General features: G+C 37.9%; 1 protein-coding gene across 1 annotated transcript; it reads right to left on the bottom strand.

Moving 5' to 3' along the window:
- Positions 1 to 4421: 4421 nt before the first annotated feature.
- LOC108670650 lies at positions 4422 to 14546 on the bottom strand. Its single transcript, XM_047884800.1, has 6 exons — positions 14208 to 14546; positions 13867 to 14018; positions 13556 to 13662; positions 12737 to 13324; positions 11986 to 12102; positions 4422 to 11641 (listed from the first exon to the last, which is right to left on the bottom strand). The coding sequence occupies exons 1-6, from the start codon at positions 14468 to 14470 to the stop codon at positions 11534 to 11536; spliced, it is 1335 nt and encodes a 444-aa protein (XP_047740756.1). The 5' UTR covers positions 14471 to 14546; the 3' UTR covers positions 4422 to 11533.
- Between the last annotated feature and the right edge of the window lie 3214 nt (positions 14547 to 17760).

The following is a 17760-nucleotide window of genomic DNA, read 5'->3' as shown; positions in this document are numbered from 1 at the left end:
CTTAGCATTACGAACACCATATGGGTTTTTGAAGGCTAGCGCGGTAAATGGATAGTTGTACGGGCGCGTATGTACGATACTACTACTGAAACTTTATGGGATCAAGAATGTATGTAATAGTTGGTGGCTCAATCGCTTACCATCGCTTCTAGAATTTAGGAGTAAAGCATTTAATAGCGGTTGCAGCGTTTATTAGGACGTGGGCCTTCGCCGATTCTTAACATTACAGCATTTTGCCGTCTCGAACTCGCAACGCACTGCTACAATTCTGCTGTGCTTAACCGCCCGGCCTCCTTGCCGATTCTGACCAGAAACTGGCGCACAGAGCTGGGATCGAACCCGCGCCTCCCTGCGCCAATCTTGGTACTCTGAACTTTAACCACTGGGCCACTTATACATTATATAGACTTATTCTATACAAATTTGAAACTAACTTTTATGAATAAAATCAGAATTGAATACAGTAGGATGGAGTTAATTTGTCTTCTAATATTATAACAATATTTTGATACTTTACCATTAGATTATGGTTAAACGAGTGCAGCTCTTATTTCAAACACTTTACTTGTATGCGTTAACAGAATTTTCAGCGGTATCTGAGTTAAATGGGGACATGATATTTGCTAATCCCCATTGTATTAAAAATCCATCTTTTTTCAGTTCCGGCATCCCTAATCCAGTTAATTATGCAATCAAAGTATACCGCATTTTAAAGAGGAATCGTTCAAACCTTCTTATGGCATGAAACTCCCATTAATGAAGTTCAGTTTTCAATTCGAAGTTAACTATTTATTTTGCATAATTTCCAGCTTAGCGAAGTAGGAATCACTATCAGTTTTAAATATATCGAAATGATATATTTAGATATATTTATATTTACGAATATACTGATATATTTACTTATTTGTGTGAATTTTGACAGTCGAATTCTAAAATTTTGCTTTACGATACCTAGAAGTCGTGATTGGATTACCCGAATATTTTTAGCCTCTCCGACAAAATATATATTTGGACGCTGTTTTTGCGGCATTTGAAAACTTTATGTTGCGAAGTTCAACTTAATAAACCATAAGAAAAATGGAAGAGATGTTTTATCTCTGATGAACTTGGTGTGTACTTTTACTACAGTCTTTAAGCGAATTATTTTTGTTATTTTATCACGGGTATGTCAAGGCACGATGGAAGCTCTCTTACAACACTCTTGTTTTTACTTGTAACTGCTGCGCCAAGTTGTATAATGTGTATGGTATTCGGGTTACCTATCATCTTCTAATTCGAACTTCATTGATCATAATCACTATTCAGATCACACAGTCCTCTCTGTATCATATTAATAAAAAACTTCCTACATCTGCTAAAATAATTGTGTGCTGATTAACTCCTTAGCAGTAAGTAAATCCCAGCCATAGAAAATACAGTCTATCTCATTAGCTTTAAGTAGATTCCCTTCTTAGTCAATGCCGATTACGTCCTCAGCAATGAATAGATTTCAAGCTTGGTCCTTGCTAATAACCTCGTTAACATTAAATGAAATATCTTTTGGTTCCTTACCGCTTAAACCCCTCGACAGCAAGTCAAATCTCTATTCTCATGCTCACTATTTCGTCATTTTTAATGAAATAGTTTAGTGTTTCTGGCCGTTTTACCTAATACGCTATCAGTATAATATCTTTATCCCAGCCCATTATCGCATTGTCAGCATCAGGACGTCTCGGGAACAATGGACCTACACCGCCGAGAATGACCTAACATGCCGAACCAAGAATTGCAGTCCCTACCGCAACCGGCACAGGTGAAAGGTGATAGCTGTTGCCGCTGTTCTAGAATAGCAGCCCCTACCGCAACTGGCACAGGTGAAAGGTGATAGCTGTTGCCGCTGTTCTAGAATAGCAGCCCCTACTGCAACTGGCACAGGTGAAAGGTGATAGTTGTTGCTGCTGTTCTAGAATAGCAGCTGCGACCGCAACCGGCACAGGTGAGAGCGGATAGCTGTTGCCGCTGTTCTAGAATAGTAGCCCCTACCGCAACCGGCAAAGGTGAAAGCGGACAGCTGTTGCAGCTGCCGCTGTTTCTACTGGGCAGATTCGAACCGGCACTATGGCAGCGCTCAGCCTCTGCGCCAAACGCAGAGTATGGCAACCAGAGCAACTGCGTGGCTATCACAATACTGGGTTAATGAAGCACTCTTCTTATATCCTAGTGTCAAGTTTAGGACATCCATGTCCATGGTCATCATCAATGAAGCATCATCTCGTGGATTTTTATCTTGGTAATTTTTTTCCCGGCATGCAGACGAGCCATGCTGTGGAGATTGTCGTCGCACAAGCTACATAACATGGAGCTAAAGCTCGCATGTCCTCGAAAGCGCATTCAAAGAACATGCAGAAAAGATATCACTGAGTGTTTTTATGAGATTAAAACCTATCTTTACACTCCGCTGCTAAGTGGTGAAGCCTAGGAAGTTGCACCGTTGTAGCACGTTTTCGTGGAAGAACTTGATCGCGGCAAGCAGGCAGGTAAGACAGCCGACCTTAAGACAGCATTAAGATAGACAGTCCACTTCGATTGACCTGAGTTAAAGCTTTTGTAATGTCAATGAAGGCTATATAGAATTTCATATGCTGTTCCTGGCCCGTATTCTGCAGATGGCGCAGCGAGACCATGTTCACAGTTACACCGTTGGTCGGCCAGCCCTGAAGCCTCACTGGGATTCGAGGTATGAGGAAAGAGAGGACCTCACTCAGAAGAATGAGTGAGACTTCGTTCAAATAGCGATGCACCTTTTGCTCTAGTGTAGGTCATTCTGACACAGTTTAGCATGACAAAATAAAATTTTACGTACGTTTTTGGCTGGTGATGTGGGTAAGAAACTCACTTTTTGGACAATACGACCTATTCGTTTTTCTGAGTGCAGCAGGCGAGAGAGAGGGACGCAGGCGATTACTTCGTCAAAGATGCTGGTCAAATGGCAATTTTTTCTTTCACTTTTGTCTCCATTATTTTTGTACGAAGTCATGATCTGCGAGTCTCGTGTCATTGGGACGGAACACTTGCAGTAATGATGGAGCTTGTTGAGTGGCAATAGCAGGGCAGGTATAGTAATCTCATGATCAATAAGCCAAATATTTTCTTTGTATTCTCTAATTATCTCATTAAGTCTAATTATTGTCTTGGTACTTGCATATGTTTATCAACAATAACCTAAATATCTTCTTGGTACGTGTCCATTATCTCACTAATAAGGAAAATATCTTCTTGGTACGTGTCCATTATCTCACTAATAAGCAAAATATCTTCTTGCTACTTGTCCATTATCTCACTAATAAGCAAAATATCTTCTTGGTACGTGTCCATTATCTTACTAATGAGCAAAATATCTTCTTGGTACGTGTCCATTATCTTACTAATGAGCAAAATATCTTCTTGGTACTAGCAGAAATTCTCATAACGTCATGTCCGTATACATGTGATGTGCTAACGACCTTAAATATGCGCTGTAACGATATCAGCGTATCACGATTACTGTTCAATCAAGATGAATAATCTCATGAGTAAGGATTTTAACCCTCTACCGCCGTGTCACTCTCTGGGAAAATAACTTTGAACTGAAATTATACGGAAACAATTGAGTGTAGCAACCTGAGGACGTTTGCACGCAACAGAGAACATTTTAAAGTTGTCGTAGTGGCGGCAACCATCAGTTCAAGTCATTTTGCGCTCACTCGCAACGTATCCTTTTTTGGGTAGTAGACTTGTGACAATATTGCTCCGGTTACTCGTGTCAGGCGGTAGAGGGGTAAGTACTAAATTCCCCATCGCATATCTATGGGATTTAACTTTTGAACTTCATACGGTGGTGAGTAAAATTCAAAGATACATGCTGGATTATGGAACATATTTTGTTGATCTTCGTCAATGGAAAAATTCCTTGTGACTATTTATTTGATCTTGCTTCAGGCTAATGATTGTAAAATAATGTAATCTAGTAAGTATGCAGCAGTTTTATCTATACGAATTCAAACAGAGTACGTCTATTTATGAAAGTAACTAAAAACGGCGTCTTGTAAGAACATACCTACATTTCATCATAAATTATTGCATCATAGTTGCTTCAATTATTTATTAGTACGCATGGCTCGTGAATTATTAAGAATTGACGTCCGTACACCTTTGAATTCGTAGTTTATACAACTGTACGCCTGGGCTTTTGTAGTTTCCTCAAATATTTATATTGCTCGTAGCATCTAAGCGATTTCTTGGAAGACCATCCCAGTACAGCACTCAAGTGAACGCTACCTACATCGAACTCGAAGGTAAGGGTTGAACTAATATTAGTTTCTATATGTATTAAACATAGATGGTGTGCAGATATTTATCCTTGTTATAAGCTCATGACATGGAACGAGGAAAAGTATACTAGGTAAAAATTGACACGTGTACTTTTGCAGCCGGGGAATGCTTTTTCATGGAATGCACTTACTGAGATACTAAGTATAAAACAAAAGCTCAACAAGAAACCTTTACACAGCGTATACAGATTAACAAACTGGTCATAGGGTTGCGCCAATAAGAAATGTTGAAGCTACAATCATGCACAATAATTTGTATAGTTAGATAGGAGTTATTCATTTGTGCATGTGTCATTGAATAAATTATTGTGCATTTTGTCGAACAAAAGTTTAGCTGTCATTGGGAGAACAAAAAGCAGATTATCGAATGACATTTTAATAGAACACTTAAAACAAATACACTTGAAACTTAATAGAACACTTAAATTTGAAGCGTATTGAGTAAAAACAATTAGTACATTGGTTACAGATGGAAACATGAAACTCAAAATTACTCGGAAACTAATTTAAACGTCCTGAAGAATTCGGTGGCTTGTGGTTGATAGCTGGCAATTCCTTGCTTTTGAGGCATTTAGTTATCGCCAGTCTTGAAGCGTCGGGGCACTGCATGATGATGCTGGTGCAGGCCTCCAATGTCGCGGAGTGACGGTCTCGCTGTAAGCGTCTTTAATGCGGTTCTTTCGCCATCCATATTGTAGCGGCGTGTGAGCGGGCAAGTCGTTGCAGTCAAACAAATATACTTTGTTATAAATAAAGAAGTGGAGAGCCAAAGAATCGCATAAGGGAGTCCCATAGCGAGACACTCAGTCCCGACACATTGGAGGCCTGCACCAGCATCGTCAAGACTGGCGATAACTGAAGCTCTCATTAGCAAGAATGAGTCGCCAGCTATCAATCTAAAAACCACCGAATTCATCAGGACGTTGAAATTAGTTTCCAAGTAATTTTTAGGTTTGTTTCAATCTGTACCAATGTACCCATTGCAATGTACTACAAATTGAAGTGTTGTTACACCTTTAATTAATTGAAAATTACTATACGTATCAACGCATTATATTAAAATCATTCGATAACCTGCTTTTTGTTATCCCAGTGCCAGCTATAACAAAGCGTAACAAACATACTTGCTCCAGCATATATAGTTGAAACTGAAAGATAATTCTGCACTTTAGTATTTGAATAATTCAAACAGTCGTCAGACTGAAAAGATTTTGTTTTGTATAGAAAAATCGAACATGAAACTTATGCAGACGTCGAGACGGGACTGGGCGACGTTGAAGCAATGAAAGACAAGATATGGCTTTACCAGAAAGCTGCAGGGGCAGAATAACGTAGGAGCAGTTAGTTTATTTTAATTAAACCTAGGACATGGAGGGCTGACCAAAGGCAAGTTAAACTGACGCTGTAGGAGCGTGGCGGGACCTAAGCAGGATTAAGTGTGCGTCAAGCTTATCTGTACAAGGACCCTTAAGTCCACGTCAAGAGTCGTTGTTCTATTGACCGTCACGCAAGCACGGTCTGCAGCTAATTCTGCAGACGTAGACGACGGCCATGGCCGGTATTGACAGCCACTCGAAAGTTCGGGTCATTTATACATTCATACGACAAACCTGTTGCACGAACGTCAAAAGTCTATATAAAAGTAGCAATCTCAATTTCGTCTTATTAGTTAAGGTCAATATAAACACTGGGGCCGCCACTTTGCCGTGAAACCACTCAAGGGACAAAGAGACGTTCAGCGATCTTTAAGCTGAAATTGATATTCGGGTATCGAACACCGCCCATCAATAATATAATTGGTACGGTCCCGATCATCAGCGCTAGTAAGGATATTGACAGTAACTAATACGAGTCGTCGTATGAATGTATAAATGACCCGAACTTTCGAGTGGCTGTCAATACCGGCCATGGCCGTCGTCTACGTCTGCAGAATTAGCTGCAGACCGTGCTTGCGTGACGGTCAATAGAACAACGACTCTTGGCGTGGACTTGAGGGTCCTTGTACAGATAAGCTTGACGCACACTTAATCCTGCTTAGGTGCCGCAGCGTTCCTATAACGTCAGTTTAACTTGTCTTTGGTCAACCCTCCATGTCCTAGGTTTATAGAGAACAAATTAACGGCCCCCTACATTATATTCCCCAGCTTTGTGATCAAGTCATGTCTTTTATCGCTTTATCGTCACCCAATCCCTTCTCAACTTCTGCACACAAATTTTGTTCACTTCATTTATAAAAAATAAATTTGCAATTCCCTGCGCTTTATTCAGATGTCCGGCATGTGAAGGGAACGAAAGGTGCACGGCATCTGTGGTACATTACATACGGCATAATGTTCCAAAAAAATGGTTGTGCTATAACTAGTCAAATTTGCGTTCAGCCACATTACACGCTACAACATTACCTTTCTGCAGGTTTCTAATCCGTAAGATGAAAAAAATGCGCCGTTGAGAGGAAAATGTAGTAATGTCCAGGTACAATTTTGGTTGAAAGTAAAGTGACCTTATTATTAAGAGTAGTTAAATGTTCATAACTCCCTCAACCTATCACTGCTCAAAGCTGATCCCACCAATCAGACGAGTAGCCAGACGCTTCGAATACCAAGGCGAGTTTTAATAATAAAGCTCCTGGTAGTGAGGCTTGCTCTCCTCATCACTAAAACCAACAAAGAAACCCTTTAAGCCTGGATACCGCGAACTATAAAATTTGGCCGACTTGTGACCTAGTGATTAAAATGAAAGTCAAACATCCAGTTGGCAGGTGTTTAAATACCGGCCTGGGAGAATGAACTGTTCAGGCCACCAGCAACTTGATCATAAGATTATCAAGCTTGTTAGATACTTTGGTGGCCATATGTTTACCATCGCTTCAAATATTTAGCTACATAAGATTATTAAATCGGTGATAAAAATCGTCCCGAGAACGTGGAAAATTCAGTGTATCTCAGGACAATAGAGGCACGTTAGACGAAGCATCTGTAGAGAAATGCCTACACGAAAGCTAAATATTGAACAAAGCAAGCACTACGTAGCCAATGCTTCGAAATAAAACCTTTAAGTTAGGGCATTATGAAAATAAAATTGTTCTTACAGAGAAACAAATTACCGCAAGCACTGATATCACACCATGGAGGCCTCTGAATTGAAGTGACACTTGTATCGTTAGAAATCGATCATTAAGCAACGAAAATCCTCCATTCAAAAACCAAGAACTTCATCTACCTATTTCGAGGAGAAGTCTTGCACGGAAGAAATCGTTATCAACATTTGACATAGGTAGTTTGACTTGAGAATCACGTTAACACAAGCAAGCGTTAACGTTTTGTGGTTGTTCCGACACACTAATCAGTTCTGTACGCTTATCCTGTAGTACTGTTGGAAACAGTGGCGGAATTGTCAGTTATGTATCGGCTTGTTGTGAATCATAAATCAGTTCTATAAGCCAGTCCTGTAATAGTGCAAAGACGTAATTATGAGACAAGTACAGGCTGAATATGAGTTATGTATCGGCTGAATGATCAGTTATGGATAGACTCGTTCTAACATGCACATCGGTTCTGTAAGCCAATCCTAAGTAGAGCGTGAAACAAGGATTACTTTACAAGTTCAAAATCAGCATCAGTACCGTAACAATTTGCTTGAATGTTCAAGGCCATCGAAAACATCAACAGAATTTCGGCTCAACCGAGACACGAAAGCGTCGACGAGTTATAAGCAGGAAAAATGTTTTACGGTAATTAAACTGAAAAATGTTTTACAGTCGTTAAATTGAACATTGTTTTGCATTAATTAAACTAAGTTATAAAATAAAACGGAAAAAGAGAAAACGATGAAATAAGGACAGCTATTGCACATTCACCGCAATACACCAACACAACTGGTGAACAGAAACGGATTTCAGACACAAACTGAATCATTACCGACTGAATTTGTTATGCAATTTTGCTAACCTGATTCAACGTACCATAATCTTTGTCTACAAGGTCTTCCGTCACAGAGTGTCTTCATTTATTCATGCAAGTCGCAACCGTAGAGAATACTTATCACTGGTAGTTTACGTACAAATTACACCAAAATTGCAATCAACACACAGGAATTTCATTCAGAGTGACGGGAGAACTTGTCTGCAGTAGCAGAGTTGGTGCGCGTATTACATATTCGCTCATGACCATCTTGTTACAAAGACAATTTTTATGTTACCATTTTGTTAAGTCGCCATGTTTCAATTCATAGCAGGATAACGTAGTCATTTGTTGTTCATAACAGAATATTAAATTTCAGTTCTCATTAGATGCAGTAATAAAATAATATAATCACGCCTCTTTTTCGTTTATGATTCAAATGAGTCGCGAAATAATCAGGAAAACGTGCGAAAACGGACAGAAAAATAAATCTAAAATCCTGAATAAATGGAAAACAGCGATGCAAATTTTCCCTTCAACTTTGGATCTCTTAAGGATTCGAGTAGAATAAATTGCACACGACACAAATATGATGAAGGAATCGCAAGGAAATAAGGACATTATGAGAGCTTAACCAAACAGTGAAGGAGGATGGAACTTAAATATTAGTTCATGAGTAAAACTTGCTCAACGATAATGAGATGGGAAAATTAACGCGAACAAAATCAGAAAACATAGATAGAATTAACAATTGGTTTATATATACTTATCAATTAGAATATAATTTCGGTACGGACTAGAAGTTATTCTCTGGTTCACAATTGGAGTTATGACAACGACAAGTCACATAACAAATAAGGCAATGAAGAATACAGTGAAACTATCATATTTGAGAACAATTGAGATAAGATATGACTCTAAATGAAAATAAAGAATACAAATTACATTATTCGGCAGCTTTTTTATGCAGTCATAACGCTATCAATGTGATACTTCAATTGAACAGATACCTACATTGAAATTCGGTTTACCGTTATATAAAAAGTACTAACAGTGTTATGATTTATAAACACTTTGTACTACATCATTTCAAAAAGTTCTAATTAATACAAGAATATTTACAAGTTTTTAATTCAGGAATAAGTTGTTGGTCAAAAAGATCATCTTAGGTCCGTGATTTTAACACGACAGTAGAACGTCATTTGAAGTCTGCAACTGGAATCGTTGTGTGGTTTATTGCCGAGTTATTAATTTTTGTTTTCATTTGTTCAATCAGAGTTATTCGTAATTTTTTTCGCATCTAATTAAGCCTAAGATAATCAACTAAGAGAATCTACTCATATTCAGTTAATGAAGAAGCTGCAATTCAACAAACCCTATCATGAACATTAAAACATTGATGAGCCATAGAAATTACCAGCTGCGATTGAAAGCTGCCCCAAAAATAAGCAATAAATGGCAATAGAAAGTAGCTCTAAAATGAGATTTAGGTAAATAAAATAAAAAATTTATAGTCAAACGGTAGAATACCGCACGTAGAAGTTTAGATAGCAGGCGCTCATCAAATAACATTCAGTTCAATCAGCATAAAACATGTTACTGAACATGAGAGGTAATAGCTCGTCGCTGATAACTGGAGGATTGAAAATTTTTTAACATTCTAACTTATTTGAAATTCGGGAATCAATATTAAAACTTTTCAAAAACCATATTGAAACGCTTCTTTTATATAGAGCAAGTCTATAAAATATTATTAACATACAATATCTAAACGGAAGGCAGTGAGTGAGATCACGTTTTCCAGCCTTTCTTGCTCTTGCACTTATCATTATAATTTATAATAAATAATAATTTATTTTCTTTAAAGTGATAATAATACGACACAACGATTGTGAATTTGGCGGAAAATTGTACAAAGTTGCCCTTCCCGTATTATTAAAATTACTTCCACGAAATACCATAGTGTTTAAAACGAATCAATACTTTTGAATACACAAAAAATTATTATTTAAAAAATCAGATGCACCATGACAGATCAGACACCATCAGATGTTTGTGAAAAATAATGACCGTTGATTGCAAGTTTGTAGTAAAACAAACAAACTAGAGACAAAGATGTAGAAATGCTCAAATTTTCAAGGATAAACAATTTGTATAGGCGATAATATACGAGGCACATAGAACACATGATGACTCAAACAAAATTAAAAACTTACGGTATATACAAATTCAAAGAAGTGACCAGAGAAAACAGCCGACAAATTGCTCGATCAAAAACTTACGCTATTATTGAATGAAATAACTTTATTTTCATAAAGAGTCCCTTCAATTCATGGTAGTTTTAATACTCGAGTACACTAACTATATACTCAAATTGACAAGTTATTTTACTAAACGAGATTTTTATAAAATAAATGTAAAATCTAGTGGAATTTGAGACGTACAGATTGACATTCAAGATACAAAATAGCGATACACTTCTGAGATAACAAGTTCAGGCGTTGTATTGCACTCGAAGAGTCTGTAGAAATATCTAGACACCACAACAATCAAAAGCGATTTTGTAATCGTACGGTGTAAAATATCAATTTTGAATTAATAAAAGTGAAATTGCACATATGGATAATATAATCAAAAATCAAAGGCTAGAGAAAATTTGGTTCCGTTGCTTGAGCCAATTTTCATAAAGTAAAATTAATTACTGTAGCATAAGTAAGAATTGGAAGATGAAAGACAGTCTGGTGCAGAGTTTGAGATAATTAGCATGTAACTGTAGAGTATCAGGTTAAAAGATAAAAGATAATTGCGAGATAATTAGCTTGTAACCATGAACTATCAGTTAGTATCAGAGGGCATTAGCAGAAAGAATAGGCATGCATCAGCAAACATCACAGATCATCACTGTGCATCAGAGAACATGATGCATCAGAGAACATGATGCACCAGAGGACATGATGCATCAGAGAACATGATGCATCAGAGGACATGATGCATCAGAGGACATGATGCATCAGAGGACATGATGCATCAGAGGACATCATGCACCAGATGACATGATGCATCAGAGAACATGATGCATCAGAGGACATGATGCACCAGAGGACATGATGCATCAGAGAACATGATGCATCAGATGACATGATGCATCAGAGGACATGATGCATCAGAGAACATGATGCATCAGAGGACATGATGCATCAGAGGACATCATGCACCAGAGGACATGATGCACCAGAGGACATCATCATGCATCAGAGGACATCATGCATCAGAGGACATCATGCATCAGAGGTTGAGGGAGAGGCCCATCTTAGCGGCCAGGACGGCGTGGCTGGTGCGCGGGTGGACGGCCGGGCTGAGCAGCGGCCACATTTCCGCTAGCGCTGAGGCCACCTGCACGGAGGACAGAGCATTACCCTCATAAGCCTCACTCGTTACTGCCTGCCTCACTCATCACTACCTGCCTCACTCATCACTGCCTGCCTCACTCATCACTACCTGCCTCACTCATCACTACCTGCCTCACTCATTACTGCCTGCCTCACTCATTACTGCCTGCCTCACTCGCAACAGCGCAGGCTGAGGTCACTAGATTAGGTACTAGTTTTGAGCCCATGACAATTGAAACTCAGTGTCCATCTTGCTGCTCTTCCAAGCCTCTGACATCCTCGTCTACACTCAGAGTTCGCAGTGGCAGGAGGTGCAGGGCAGCGTACCTGCACAAGGCACAAGAGTACCTGGAGGGTGGCAGTGCTGGAGAGGCAGGCGCGGCACAGAAGCTCCGTGACGCCTTGCACAAGACGTGCCACGCCATCAGGGCACAACCGCAGCAGCCACTCGCCATTCTGCAGCAACTGTAATAAACTAATATGTGTAAGGGCTGTAAAAAAGCACATTTGAGGGAGCTGCAACAAACACACATGTCTGCCAAGGCTATGACAAACAATAAAAATATGTCTGCCAGGGCATAATAATTTGAGCCTATGACAGTATGTGCTTTCGAAATACAAGCAAATGGACACCTACTAGTGAGCTCTGCAGCCAGTTAATTCTTGGTTATGCAGTACCGTAGCTCTACCAAAAACATCAAGATGTATGAGTAAGCTAAATTTAGTTTATTATCAACACTGGTTAACCTAATTTATGAAAAAAAAAACATTTTAGTATCATAACTATGGGAAGGTACCAAAGTAAAAATTATCATAATATATATTTTAGATAGAATATTGTAAATATTCACTAAGCAGCTAAGGTGATGTAAGAAACCATAACGATAAATATTTCCACTGTCACATCTGAGTACAGGTAGCAGGTACCGGTACTCATGAAGAAGCATCAGGGTAAACAATATATGGATGGAAGGCCAGAAACTTCATATTATTGATAGCATACATATTAAATAGGTATGTTAATATGCATGCCAATAGCAATTGATATATCTTAGTAAGTGCATCAATTACCACTAAATATGCAGAAAATGTTTCTCACCTGCCTAGCAACCACCATGACATCTTCATCTAGCTGCTCTGCCAAGCTTCTGACATCCTCGTCTACACCTGGACTCTCATGCATGTCAGGTGTTATGTCTTGGTCTACATTTACTCTGCCCTCATTATTATCATCATTAAAATGATCATCATCATGATTTCTAATATCAAATTCATCATAGTTTTCTCGTTCATTACAGGTAACCACATTTCTGTCATCTAGATCATTAACAACATTTCCATCATTTGACACAGTAGAATTTACAACACTTTCATTTTTTGGCACACAATCTTTGGTTTCAGTACAAGAATTGCTTTTGCTGGCTAGTGGATCGTAGTGTACACTATTATCTTTCTTTCTAGGGTTGACTGATTCTTCATTTCTAGTAATATTATCCATTTTTGTTGCATGACTTTCAGAATCATGGGAAATATCAAGTTTTTCAAGGAGTCTCGTAGGTGATGAAATGTTCTGCTTCTTACAGGAATGTTGTGATGCTGGTAAATGATGTCGATTGAGCGTATGTGGCTGCATTAAATATTTCTGGAGAATTTTATCAAGCATCATCACTAGGGGTTGGGCTAAAACCTGTAAATACAAATTTATTTCATAGACTAATAATGTTACACAGTCAAGCATAAATTTAATCAGACAAATTAATAGTTGACATTTTTTTTGATAATGAAGCTTATCATTACATACATTATTACTTGGCCAATGCAAAATTTGTCAAGGAATGATAGAAATATTTTCAGTTCAAAGCTTATATATGGTATGTACGTATATGACTAGACTAAAACCTTAAAAAATTGAACTGACTGCAAATGGTGACCCTGATTCGCTCTTGACATAGTAGAAAAGCTCTCCCAAGAACAATGTCCCAGTGACAAATTTTTTGTGGTCAGTTTTGGAAAGTAAGTCATGTTCTGCAAAAGAGTGATAATAATAAAGAAATTTTCAATGCAATTTCAATAGATAATCTAGCATAAATAAGGTAAATTTGCATGAACAAGAATACATGGATAAAAATGCATTAAATATGTCAAGCATAAAAGCAAGAATTAGCTTCAAGTTTAAAGAGGTAATAAGTTATATTTTAACATAAGAATGGTTTATTCATTATAACTGACCATCATATAAGCTTTGGGCAGTCCTGAACAAGAGACTTCTCATTTTAGTTGCTCCCACAGCATGAGTTGCAGTTTCTCTGCACACAGCAGCCACTACACTTGCTGCTCTACGGTTGCTTGAACCTGCACTGCAGATCTGGGTGCAAAGCCACCTGTAAAAACACAAATAATTCCACATGTCACTGTTTGTTACACGAGTGTAAATACATCATATTTTGAACAACATATCATATGCTTCACTATTGCAATAGTAAGTATCATGCAGTTGGACAAATTTTGTAGAAGAAAAATAGCGTGATATTGAACAAAATTTCTTTATCAATGACACAGAGATGACTTACTTATAGTCCAACTCATTACTAATGGATCTTATTTGAGCAGCTAGTGTATGAACATCCAAGTCATCTGGAGACTGAAGGGATAAAATTGCCTCAGCTAGATCAACTATGCGCTGAGATACAGGTCTATTCAGTCCATTTTCTTCAATAAATGGCCTTGCAATGACTTCATTTTCACAATCAGTTTCTTTGGCAGAACTTTGAGTATTATTGCTCACTGTCTCTTCATCTAAAACCTTTCCATAAGAATCACAATATTCAGTCATGGCTTAAATTCATAAATTGGAAGCAGAAGCTTATGTTGAACTTCACTTTTTAAATGCCAGAAAGGCAAGGAAGACCTGGAAAGAAAAATAATAAGGAATTGTGGAAATGGACACTTCTCAAGTCAAGCCCTACAAGCTTACTTAGTATACCGTCGACCGGGGCTACTCGGGACTGGCGGGGCGGGGCTACTCGGGACAGTCCTCCGACACAGCGTAAAACAGTTATAGTAGCAAAACAAATTGGAATATTGCAAAACTAAATATAGTGGCGTTGTTATCGTGTGAGTCTCAGCGCACCGCGAGGAGTTGCAATTTATCCCCTCTTATAACAGGAAGGGCCACGACAACGAGAATGAATAAATATTTGTGGAAGCGCTAATTCTTGTCTAAATTTAAGGTTTGAAAGCTTTAAGGTTTTACATTTTATTAGGAACAATATCAAATGAACAAATTAAGATTTGAGGTAGGCAAAAATAAAATCCAAAAATCACTAATAAGGGAAAGAGCACAGGCCGGGTTAATGTGGACTTGACATTACCGTGCCAGCTGTAACAAATAAATGAAATTAATAAAATAGCAAAGGATGTATAATTTAAGAAGCTGTGATTGAAATGATTAATTAGTAATCAAGCACTGCAGGGTAAAGTGAAGGCAAGGGACTTATCAGTTAACGTCAACAAAACAAGCAAGGGATATCATCATAATTAAATGGAGTCAAAACAAGTTAAGTAACCAAAGAACCAAAAGGGTTTGCAAGATGAACACAGTTAAAGAATGCAATAACAGACTATTAAGTAAGTAACGTTGACTAGTTGTTTAAAATAGGGAAGATGAGAAAATGCAGTAGTACTGAATGCAATGAATCAAAGAATCATAATAAATCAAGAACCAATGCATTTTTTACAGAAAACACAAGTAAATTAAAATGCGGACAAAACATATATATATATACAAGGGTGAACATTCACTAACCAGCATGGCTAAGCACGAGTGGTCAGGACTGTCAGACCGCTCTGTTACACAGCTGAGTGTCATTCATTGGGCTCAGCTTATAGTTAATGAATCTCTGTAACAGAGACTGAAACAGAAGAGGACAAAGACATTGAGGTGAGGTAAAAGCAAGGCCGGAGGCAAATAACAAGGATAAATAAGTACAGATAGGCTGTGCTACACAAGCCACAAAAGCCTCCCGGCAACAGCGTAAACATCAACATTTTTCCTATCTAAGTAGTATAAAGGAAGTCGAAAAATACTACATTTACTAGCTTTAAAAAATTCCTGGAAAAAATGGTGAAAAATGCTATTTTGAAAAGTTACTTCTGCTAAGGTCTGTAGCAAAAAAAAAATATTCGCTGTATTAAAAAATTGTACTTACATAAAAGATGCACCTAGGTGTCGGCTTGAAAACGTAATTGACGGAATTGTCCTATCTCATACAAAAAAAAATGGCGGCCATTTCCGCATGGCGGGGCTAGTCGGGAGTCGGGACACCCCNCCCCCCCCGGAGCTATTCAGGACACACCCAAAAATGCATTTACAGTAGAACCTTAGTTAGCAAAGGCTCCAGTTGATAAAAAAATGATTAAAAACAAAAAATATTTATTACATTTACCTTGCTAGGCAAAAAAATTTCACTCATCGAAAAATTAGTGCATCATCGGTCATCACAAAATTGTGCATGGAATGTCATATATAGAATTGTCAGGCTGTCTACCATAACTCCCTTACTTGTGTTAGCAGTTACCGTAAAATTGGGTAACTTTGACCATTTTTTTTCGAAATGATGCCATTTTTTTTACTAGATAAGTTAAACTTAAATTGAAACCTGCAAAATACAGGTCTATACTCTAGCTTTACTCACCATAAATTGCTGGCTCCTGCCTCTCATAGTTTTGATGTTATTTAAAAAAAAGTGATGGTCTTTGTTACCCCAGCTCTTGGGGTTTCTTTGACCGGGTGGTAAAATCAATTTTATTTTTTGGTAAAATAACTCCAGGTTGTGTTGCGTTGTAGTAGAACTCTTCTAGTTACATATGCAAAAGGCAAATTTTAGGAAAGTGTCATAGTTTGCAAATGGGGGGCGCCGCCCCTAAATGGGCGAAATGTGACCATCTAATGGCAGCCGTGACGGGGTAACATTGACCGGTTTGGAAATTAAGTTAAAATTACCATATATAAGACTCTGTAGAGTCTGAAACACGGTTTGGAAATTAAGTTAAAATTACCATATATAAGACTCTGTAGAGTCTGAAACATAAAAAAAAACATTAATAGGTGTATCAAACATAAAATATGTTATATAGGTACCTATGGTAATTTTAACTTAATTTCCAAGCCGGTCAATGTTACCCCGTCACGGCTGCCATTAGGTGGTCAAAGTTACCCCTTTGGGGGTGGCGCCCCCCATTTGCAAACTATGACACTTTTCTGAAATTTGTCTTTTGCATATGTAACTAGAAGAGTTCTACTACAAAGCATCAAAACCTGGAGTTATTTTACCAATAAATAAAAAAATTGGAGGGGGTACTCCGACAGGCTTTAAATAATAGCTCTTTTTTGTGGGTCACATTTTTAATTTTTTAACCTATTAGATATGCAAACTTTTTAAATCTTTCTATTGTGTTACGTAGCCTCAGTATTAGGCCTTTGATGGCCATTGACAAAATTCTTCTATGTCGAATCGTTTCTGAGTTTTTGGGGTTTTTGTTAAAAAAACGAAAAGTGGTCAAAGTTACCCCGCCGGTCAAAGTAACCCCATTTTACGGTACTGCGTCACTTCCGTGATGTCACTATAGCATGCCTATATAAGCTCCCTGAACTTTGAGATAATTATATATTATCGGGCCAGTCAGACCAAATCACATACTGACAGAATTGTGCACCAGGCATCATATGATCATACTATGATCATAGAATGAAAAGTAATTGACCTAAACTATGATTAATTTCTCCAAAACATATGATGGTTGTCACTAAAACATTCCTTTCTGTTTCAGGTATGTTTTTCATGATCTTATTTTTAGTAAATTCATTTAATGTAATTAAAATGGTGTGAAATTACAAGCTGTCCTGTAAGCTTACAGATACAGAAAAAATGCTATAAGGCTGCTGATATGAAGCTTGCAGTGGACAAGGTTGTTGTAAATGCTCAATGGCATGTTCATGGATACGGTAATATTCCATCAATTGTAGGGTAAACGCGGTATATTCCATCACATTAAGGACGCATCAAGAAATGAAAAACTATAAAAAAATAACCGTATGCATTACTCAAGTTCTGTTTGCTTTAT

Source organism: Hyalella azteca, unplaced genomic scaffold (genome assembly GCF_000764305.2).
Source record: "Hyalella azteca isolate HAZT.00-mixed unplaced genomic scaffold, Hazt_2.0.2 contig16221, whole genome shotgun sequence".
Taxonomy (NCBI): domain Eukaryota; kingdom Metazoa; phylum Arthropoda; class Malacostraca; order Amphipoda; family Hyalellidae; genus Hyalella; species Hyalella azteca.
This window is presented reverse-complemented; position numbering and strand designations above follow the sequence as displayed.

Bases quoted from the DNA above. Each gene is read 5' to 3' on its own strand.
- LOC108670650 (XM_047884800.1), bottom strand. From the start codon at position 14,470: ATGACTGAATATTGTGATTCTTATGGAAAGGTTTTAGATGAAGAGACA. The intron at 13,325-13,555 runs GTCAGTTCAATT...TTGTATTTACAG, and splicing joins AATCAGGGTCACCATTTGCA to GTTTTAGCCCAACCCCTAGT. The intron at 11,642-11,985 runs GTACTCTTGTGC...TCCTCCGTGCAG, and splicing joins CCAGCACTGCCACCCTCCAG to GTGGCCTCAGCGCTAGCGGA.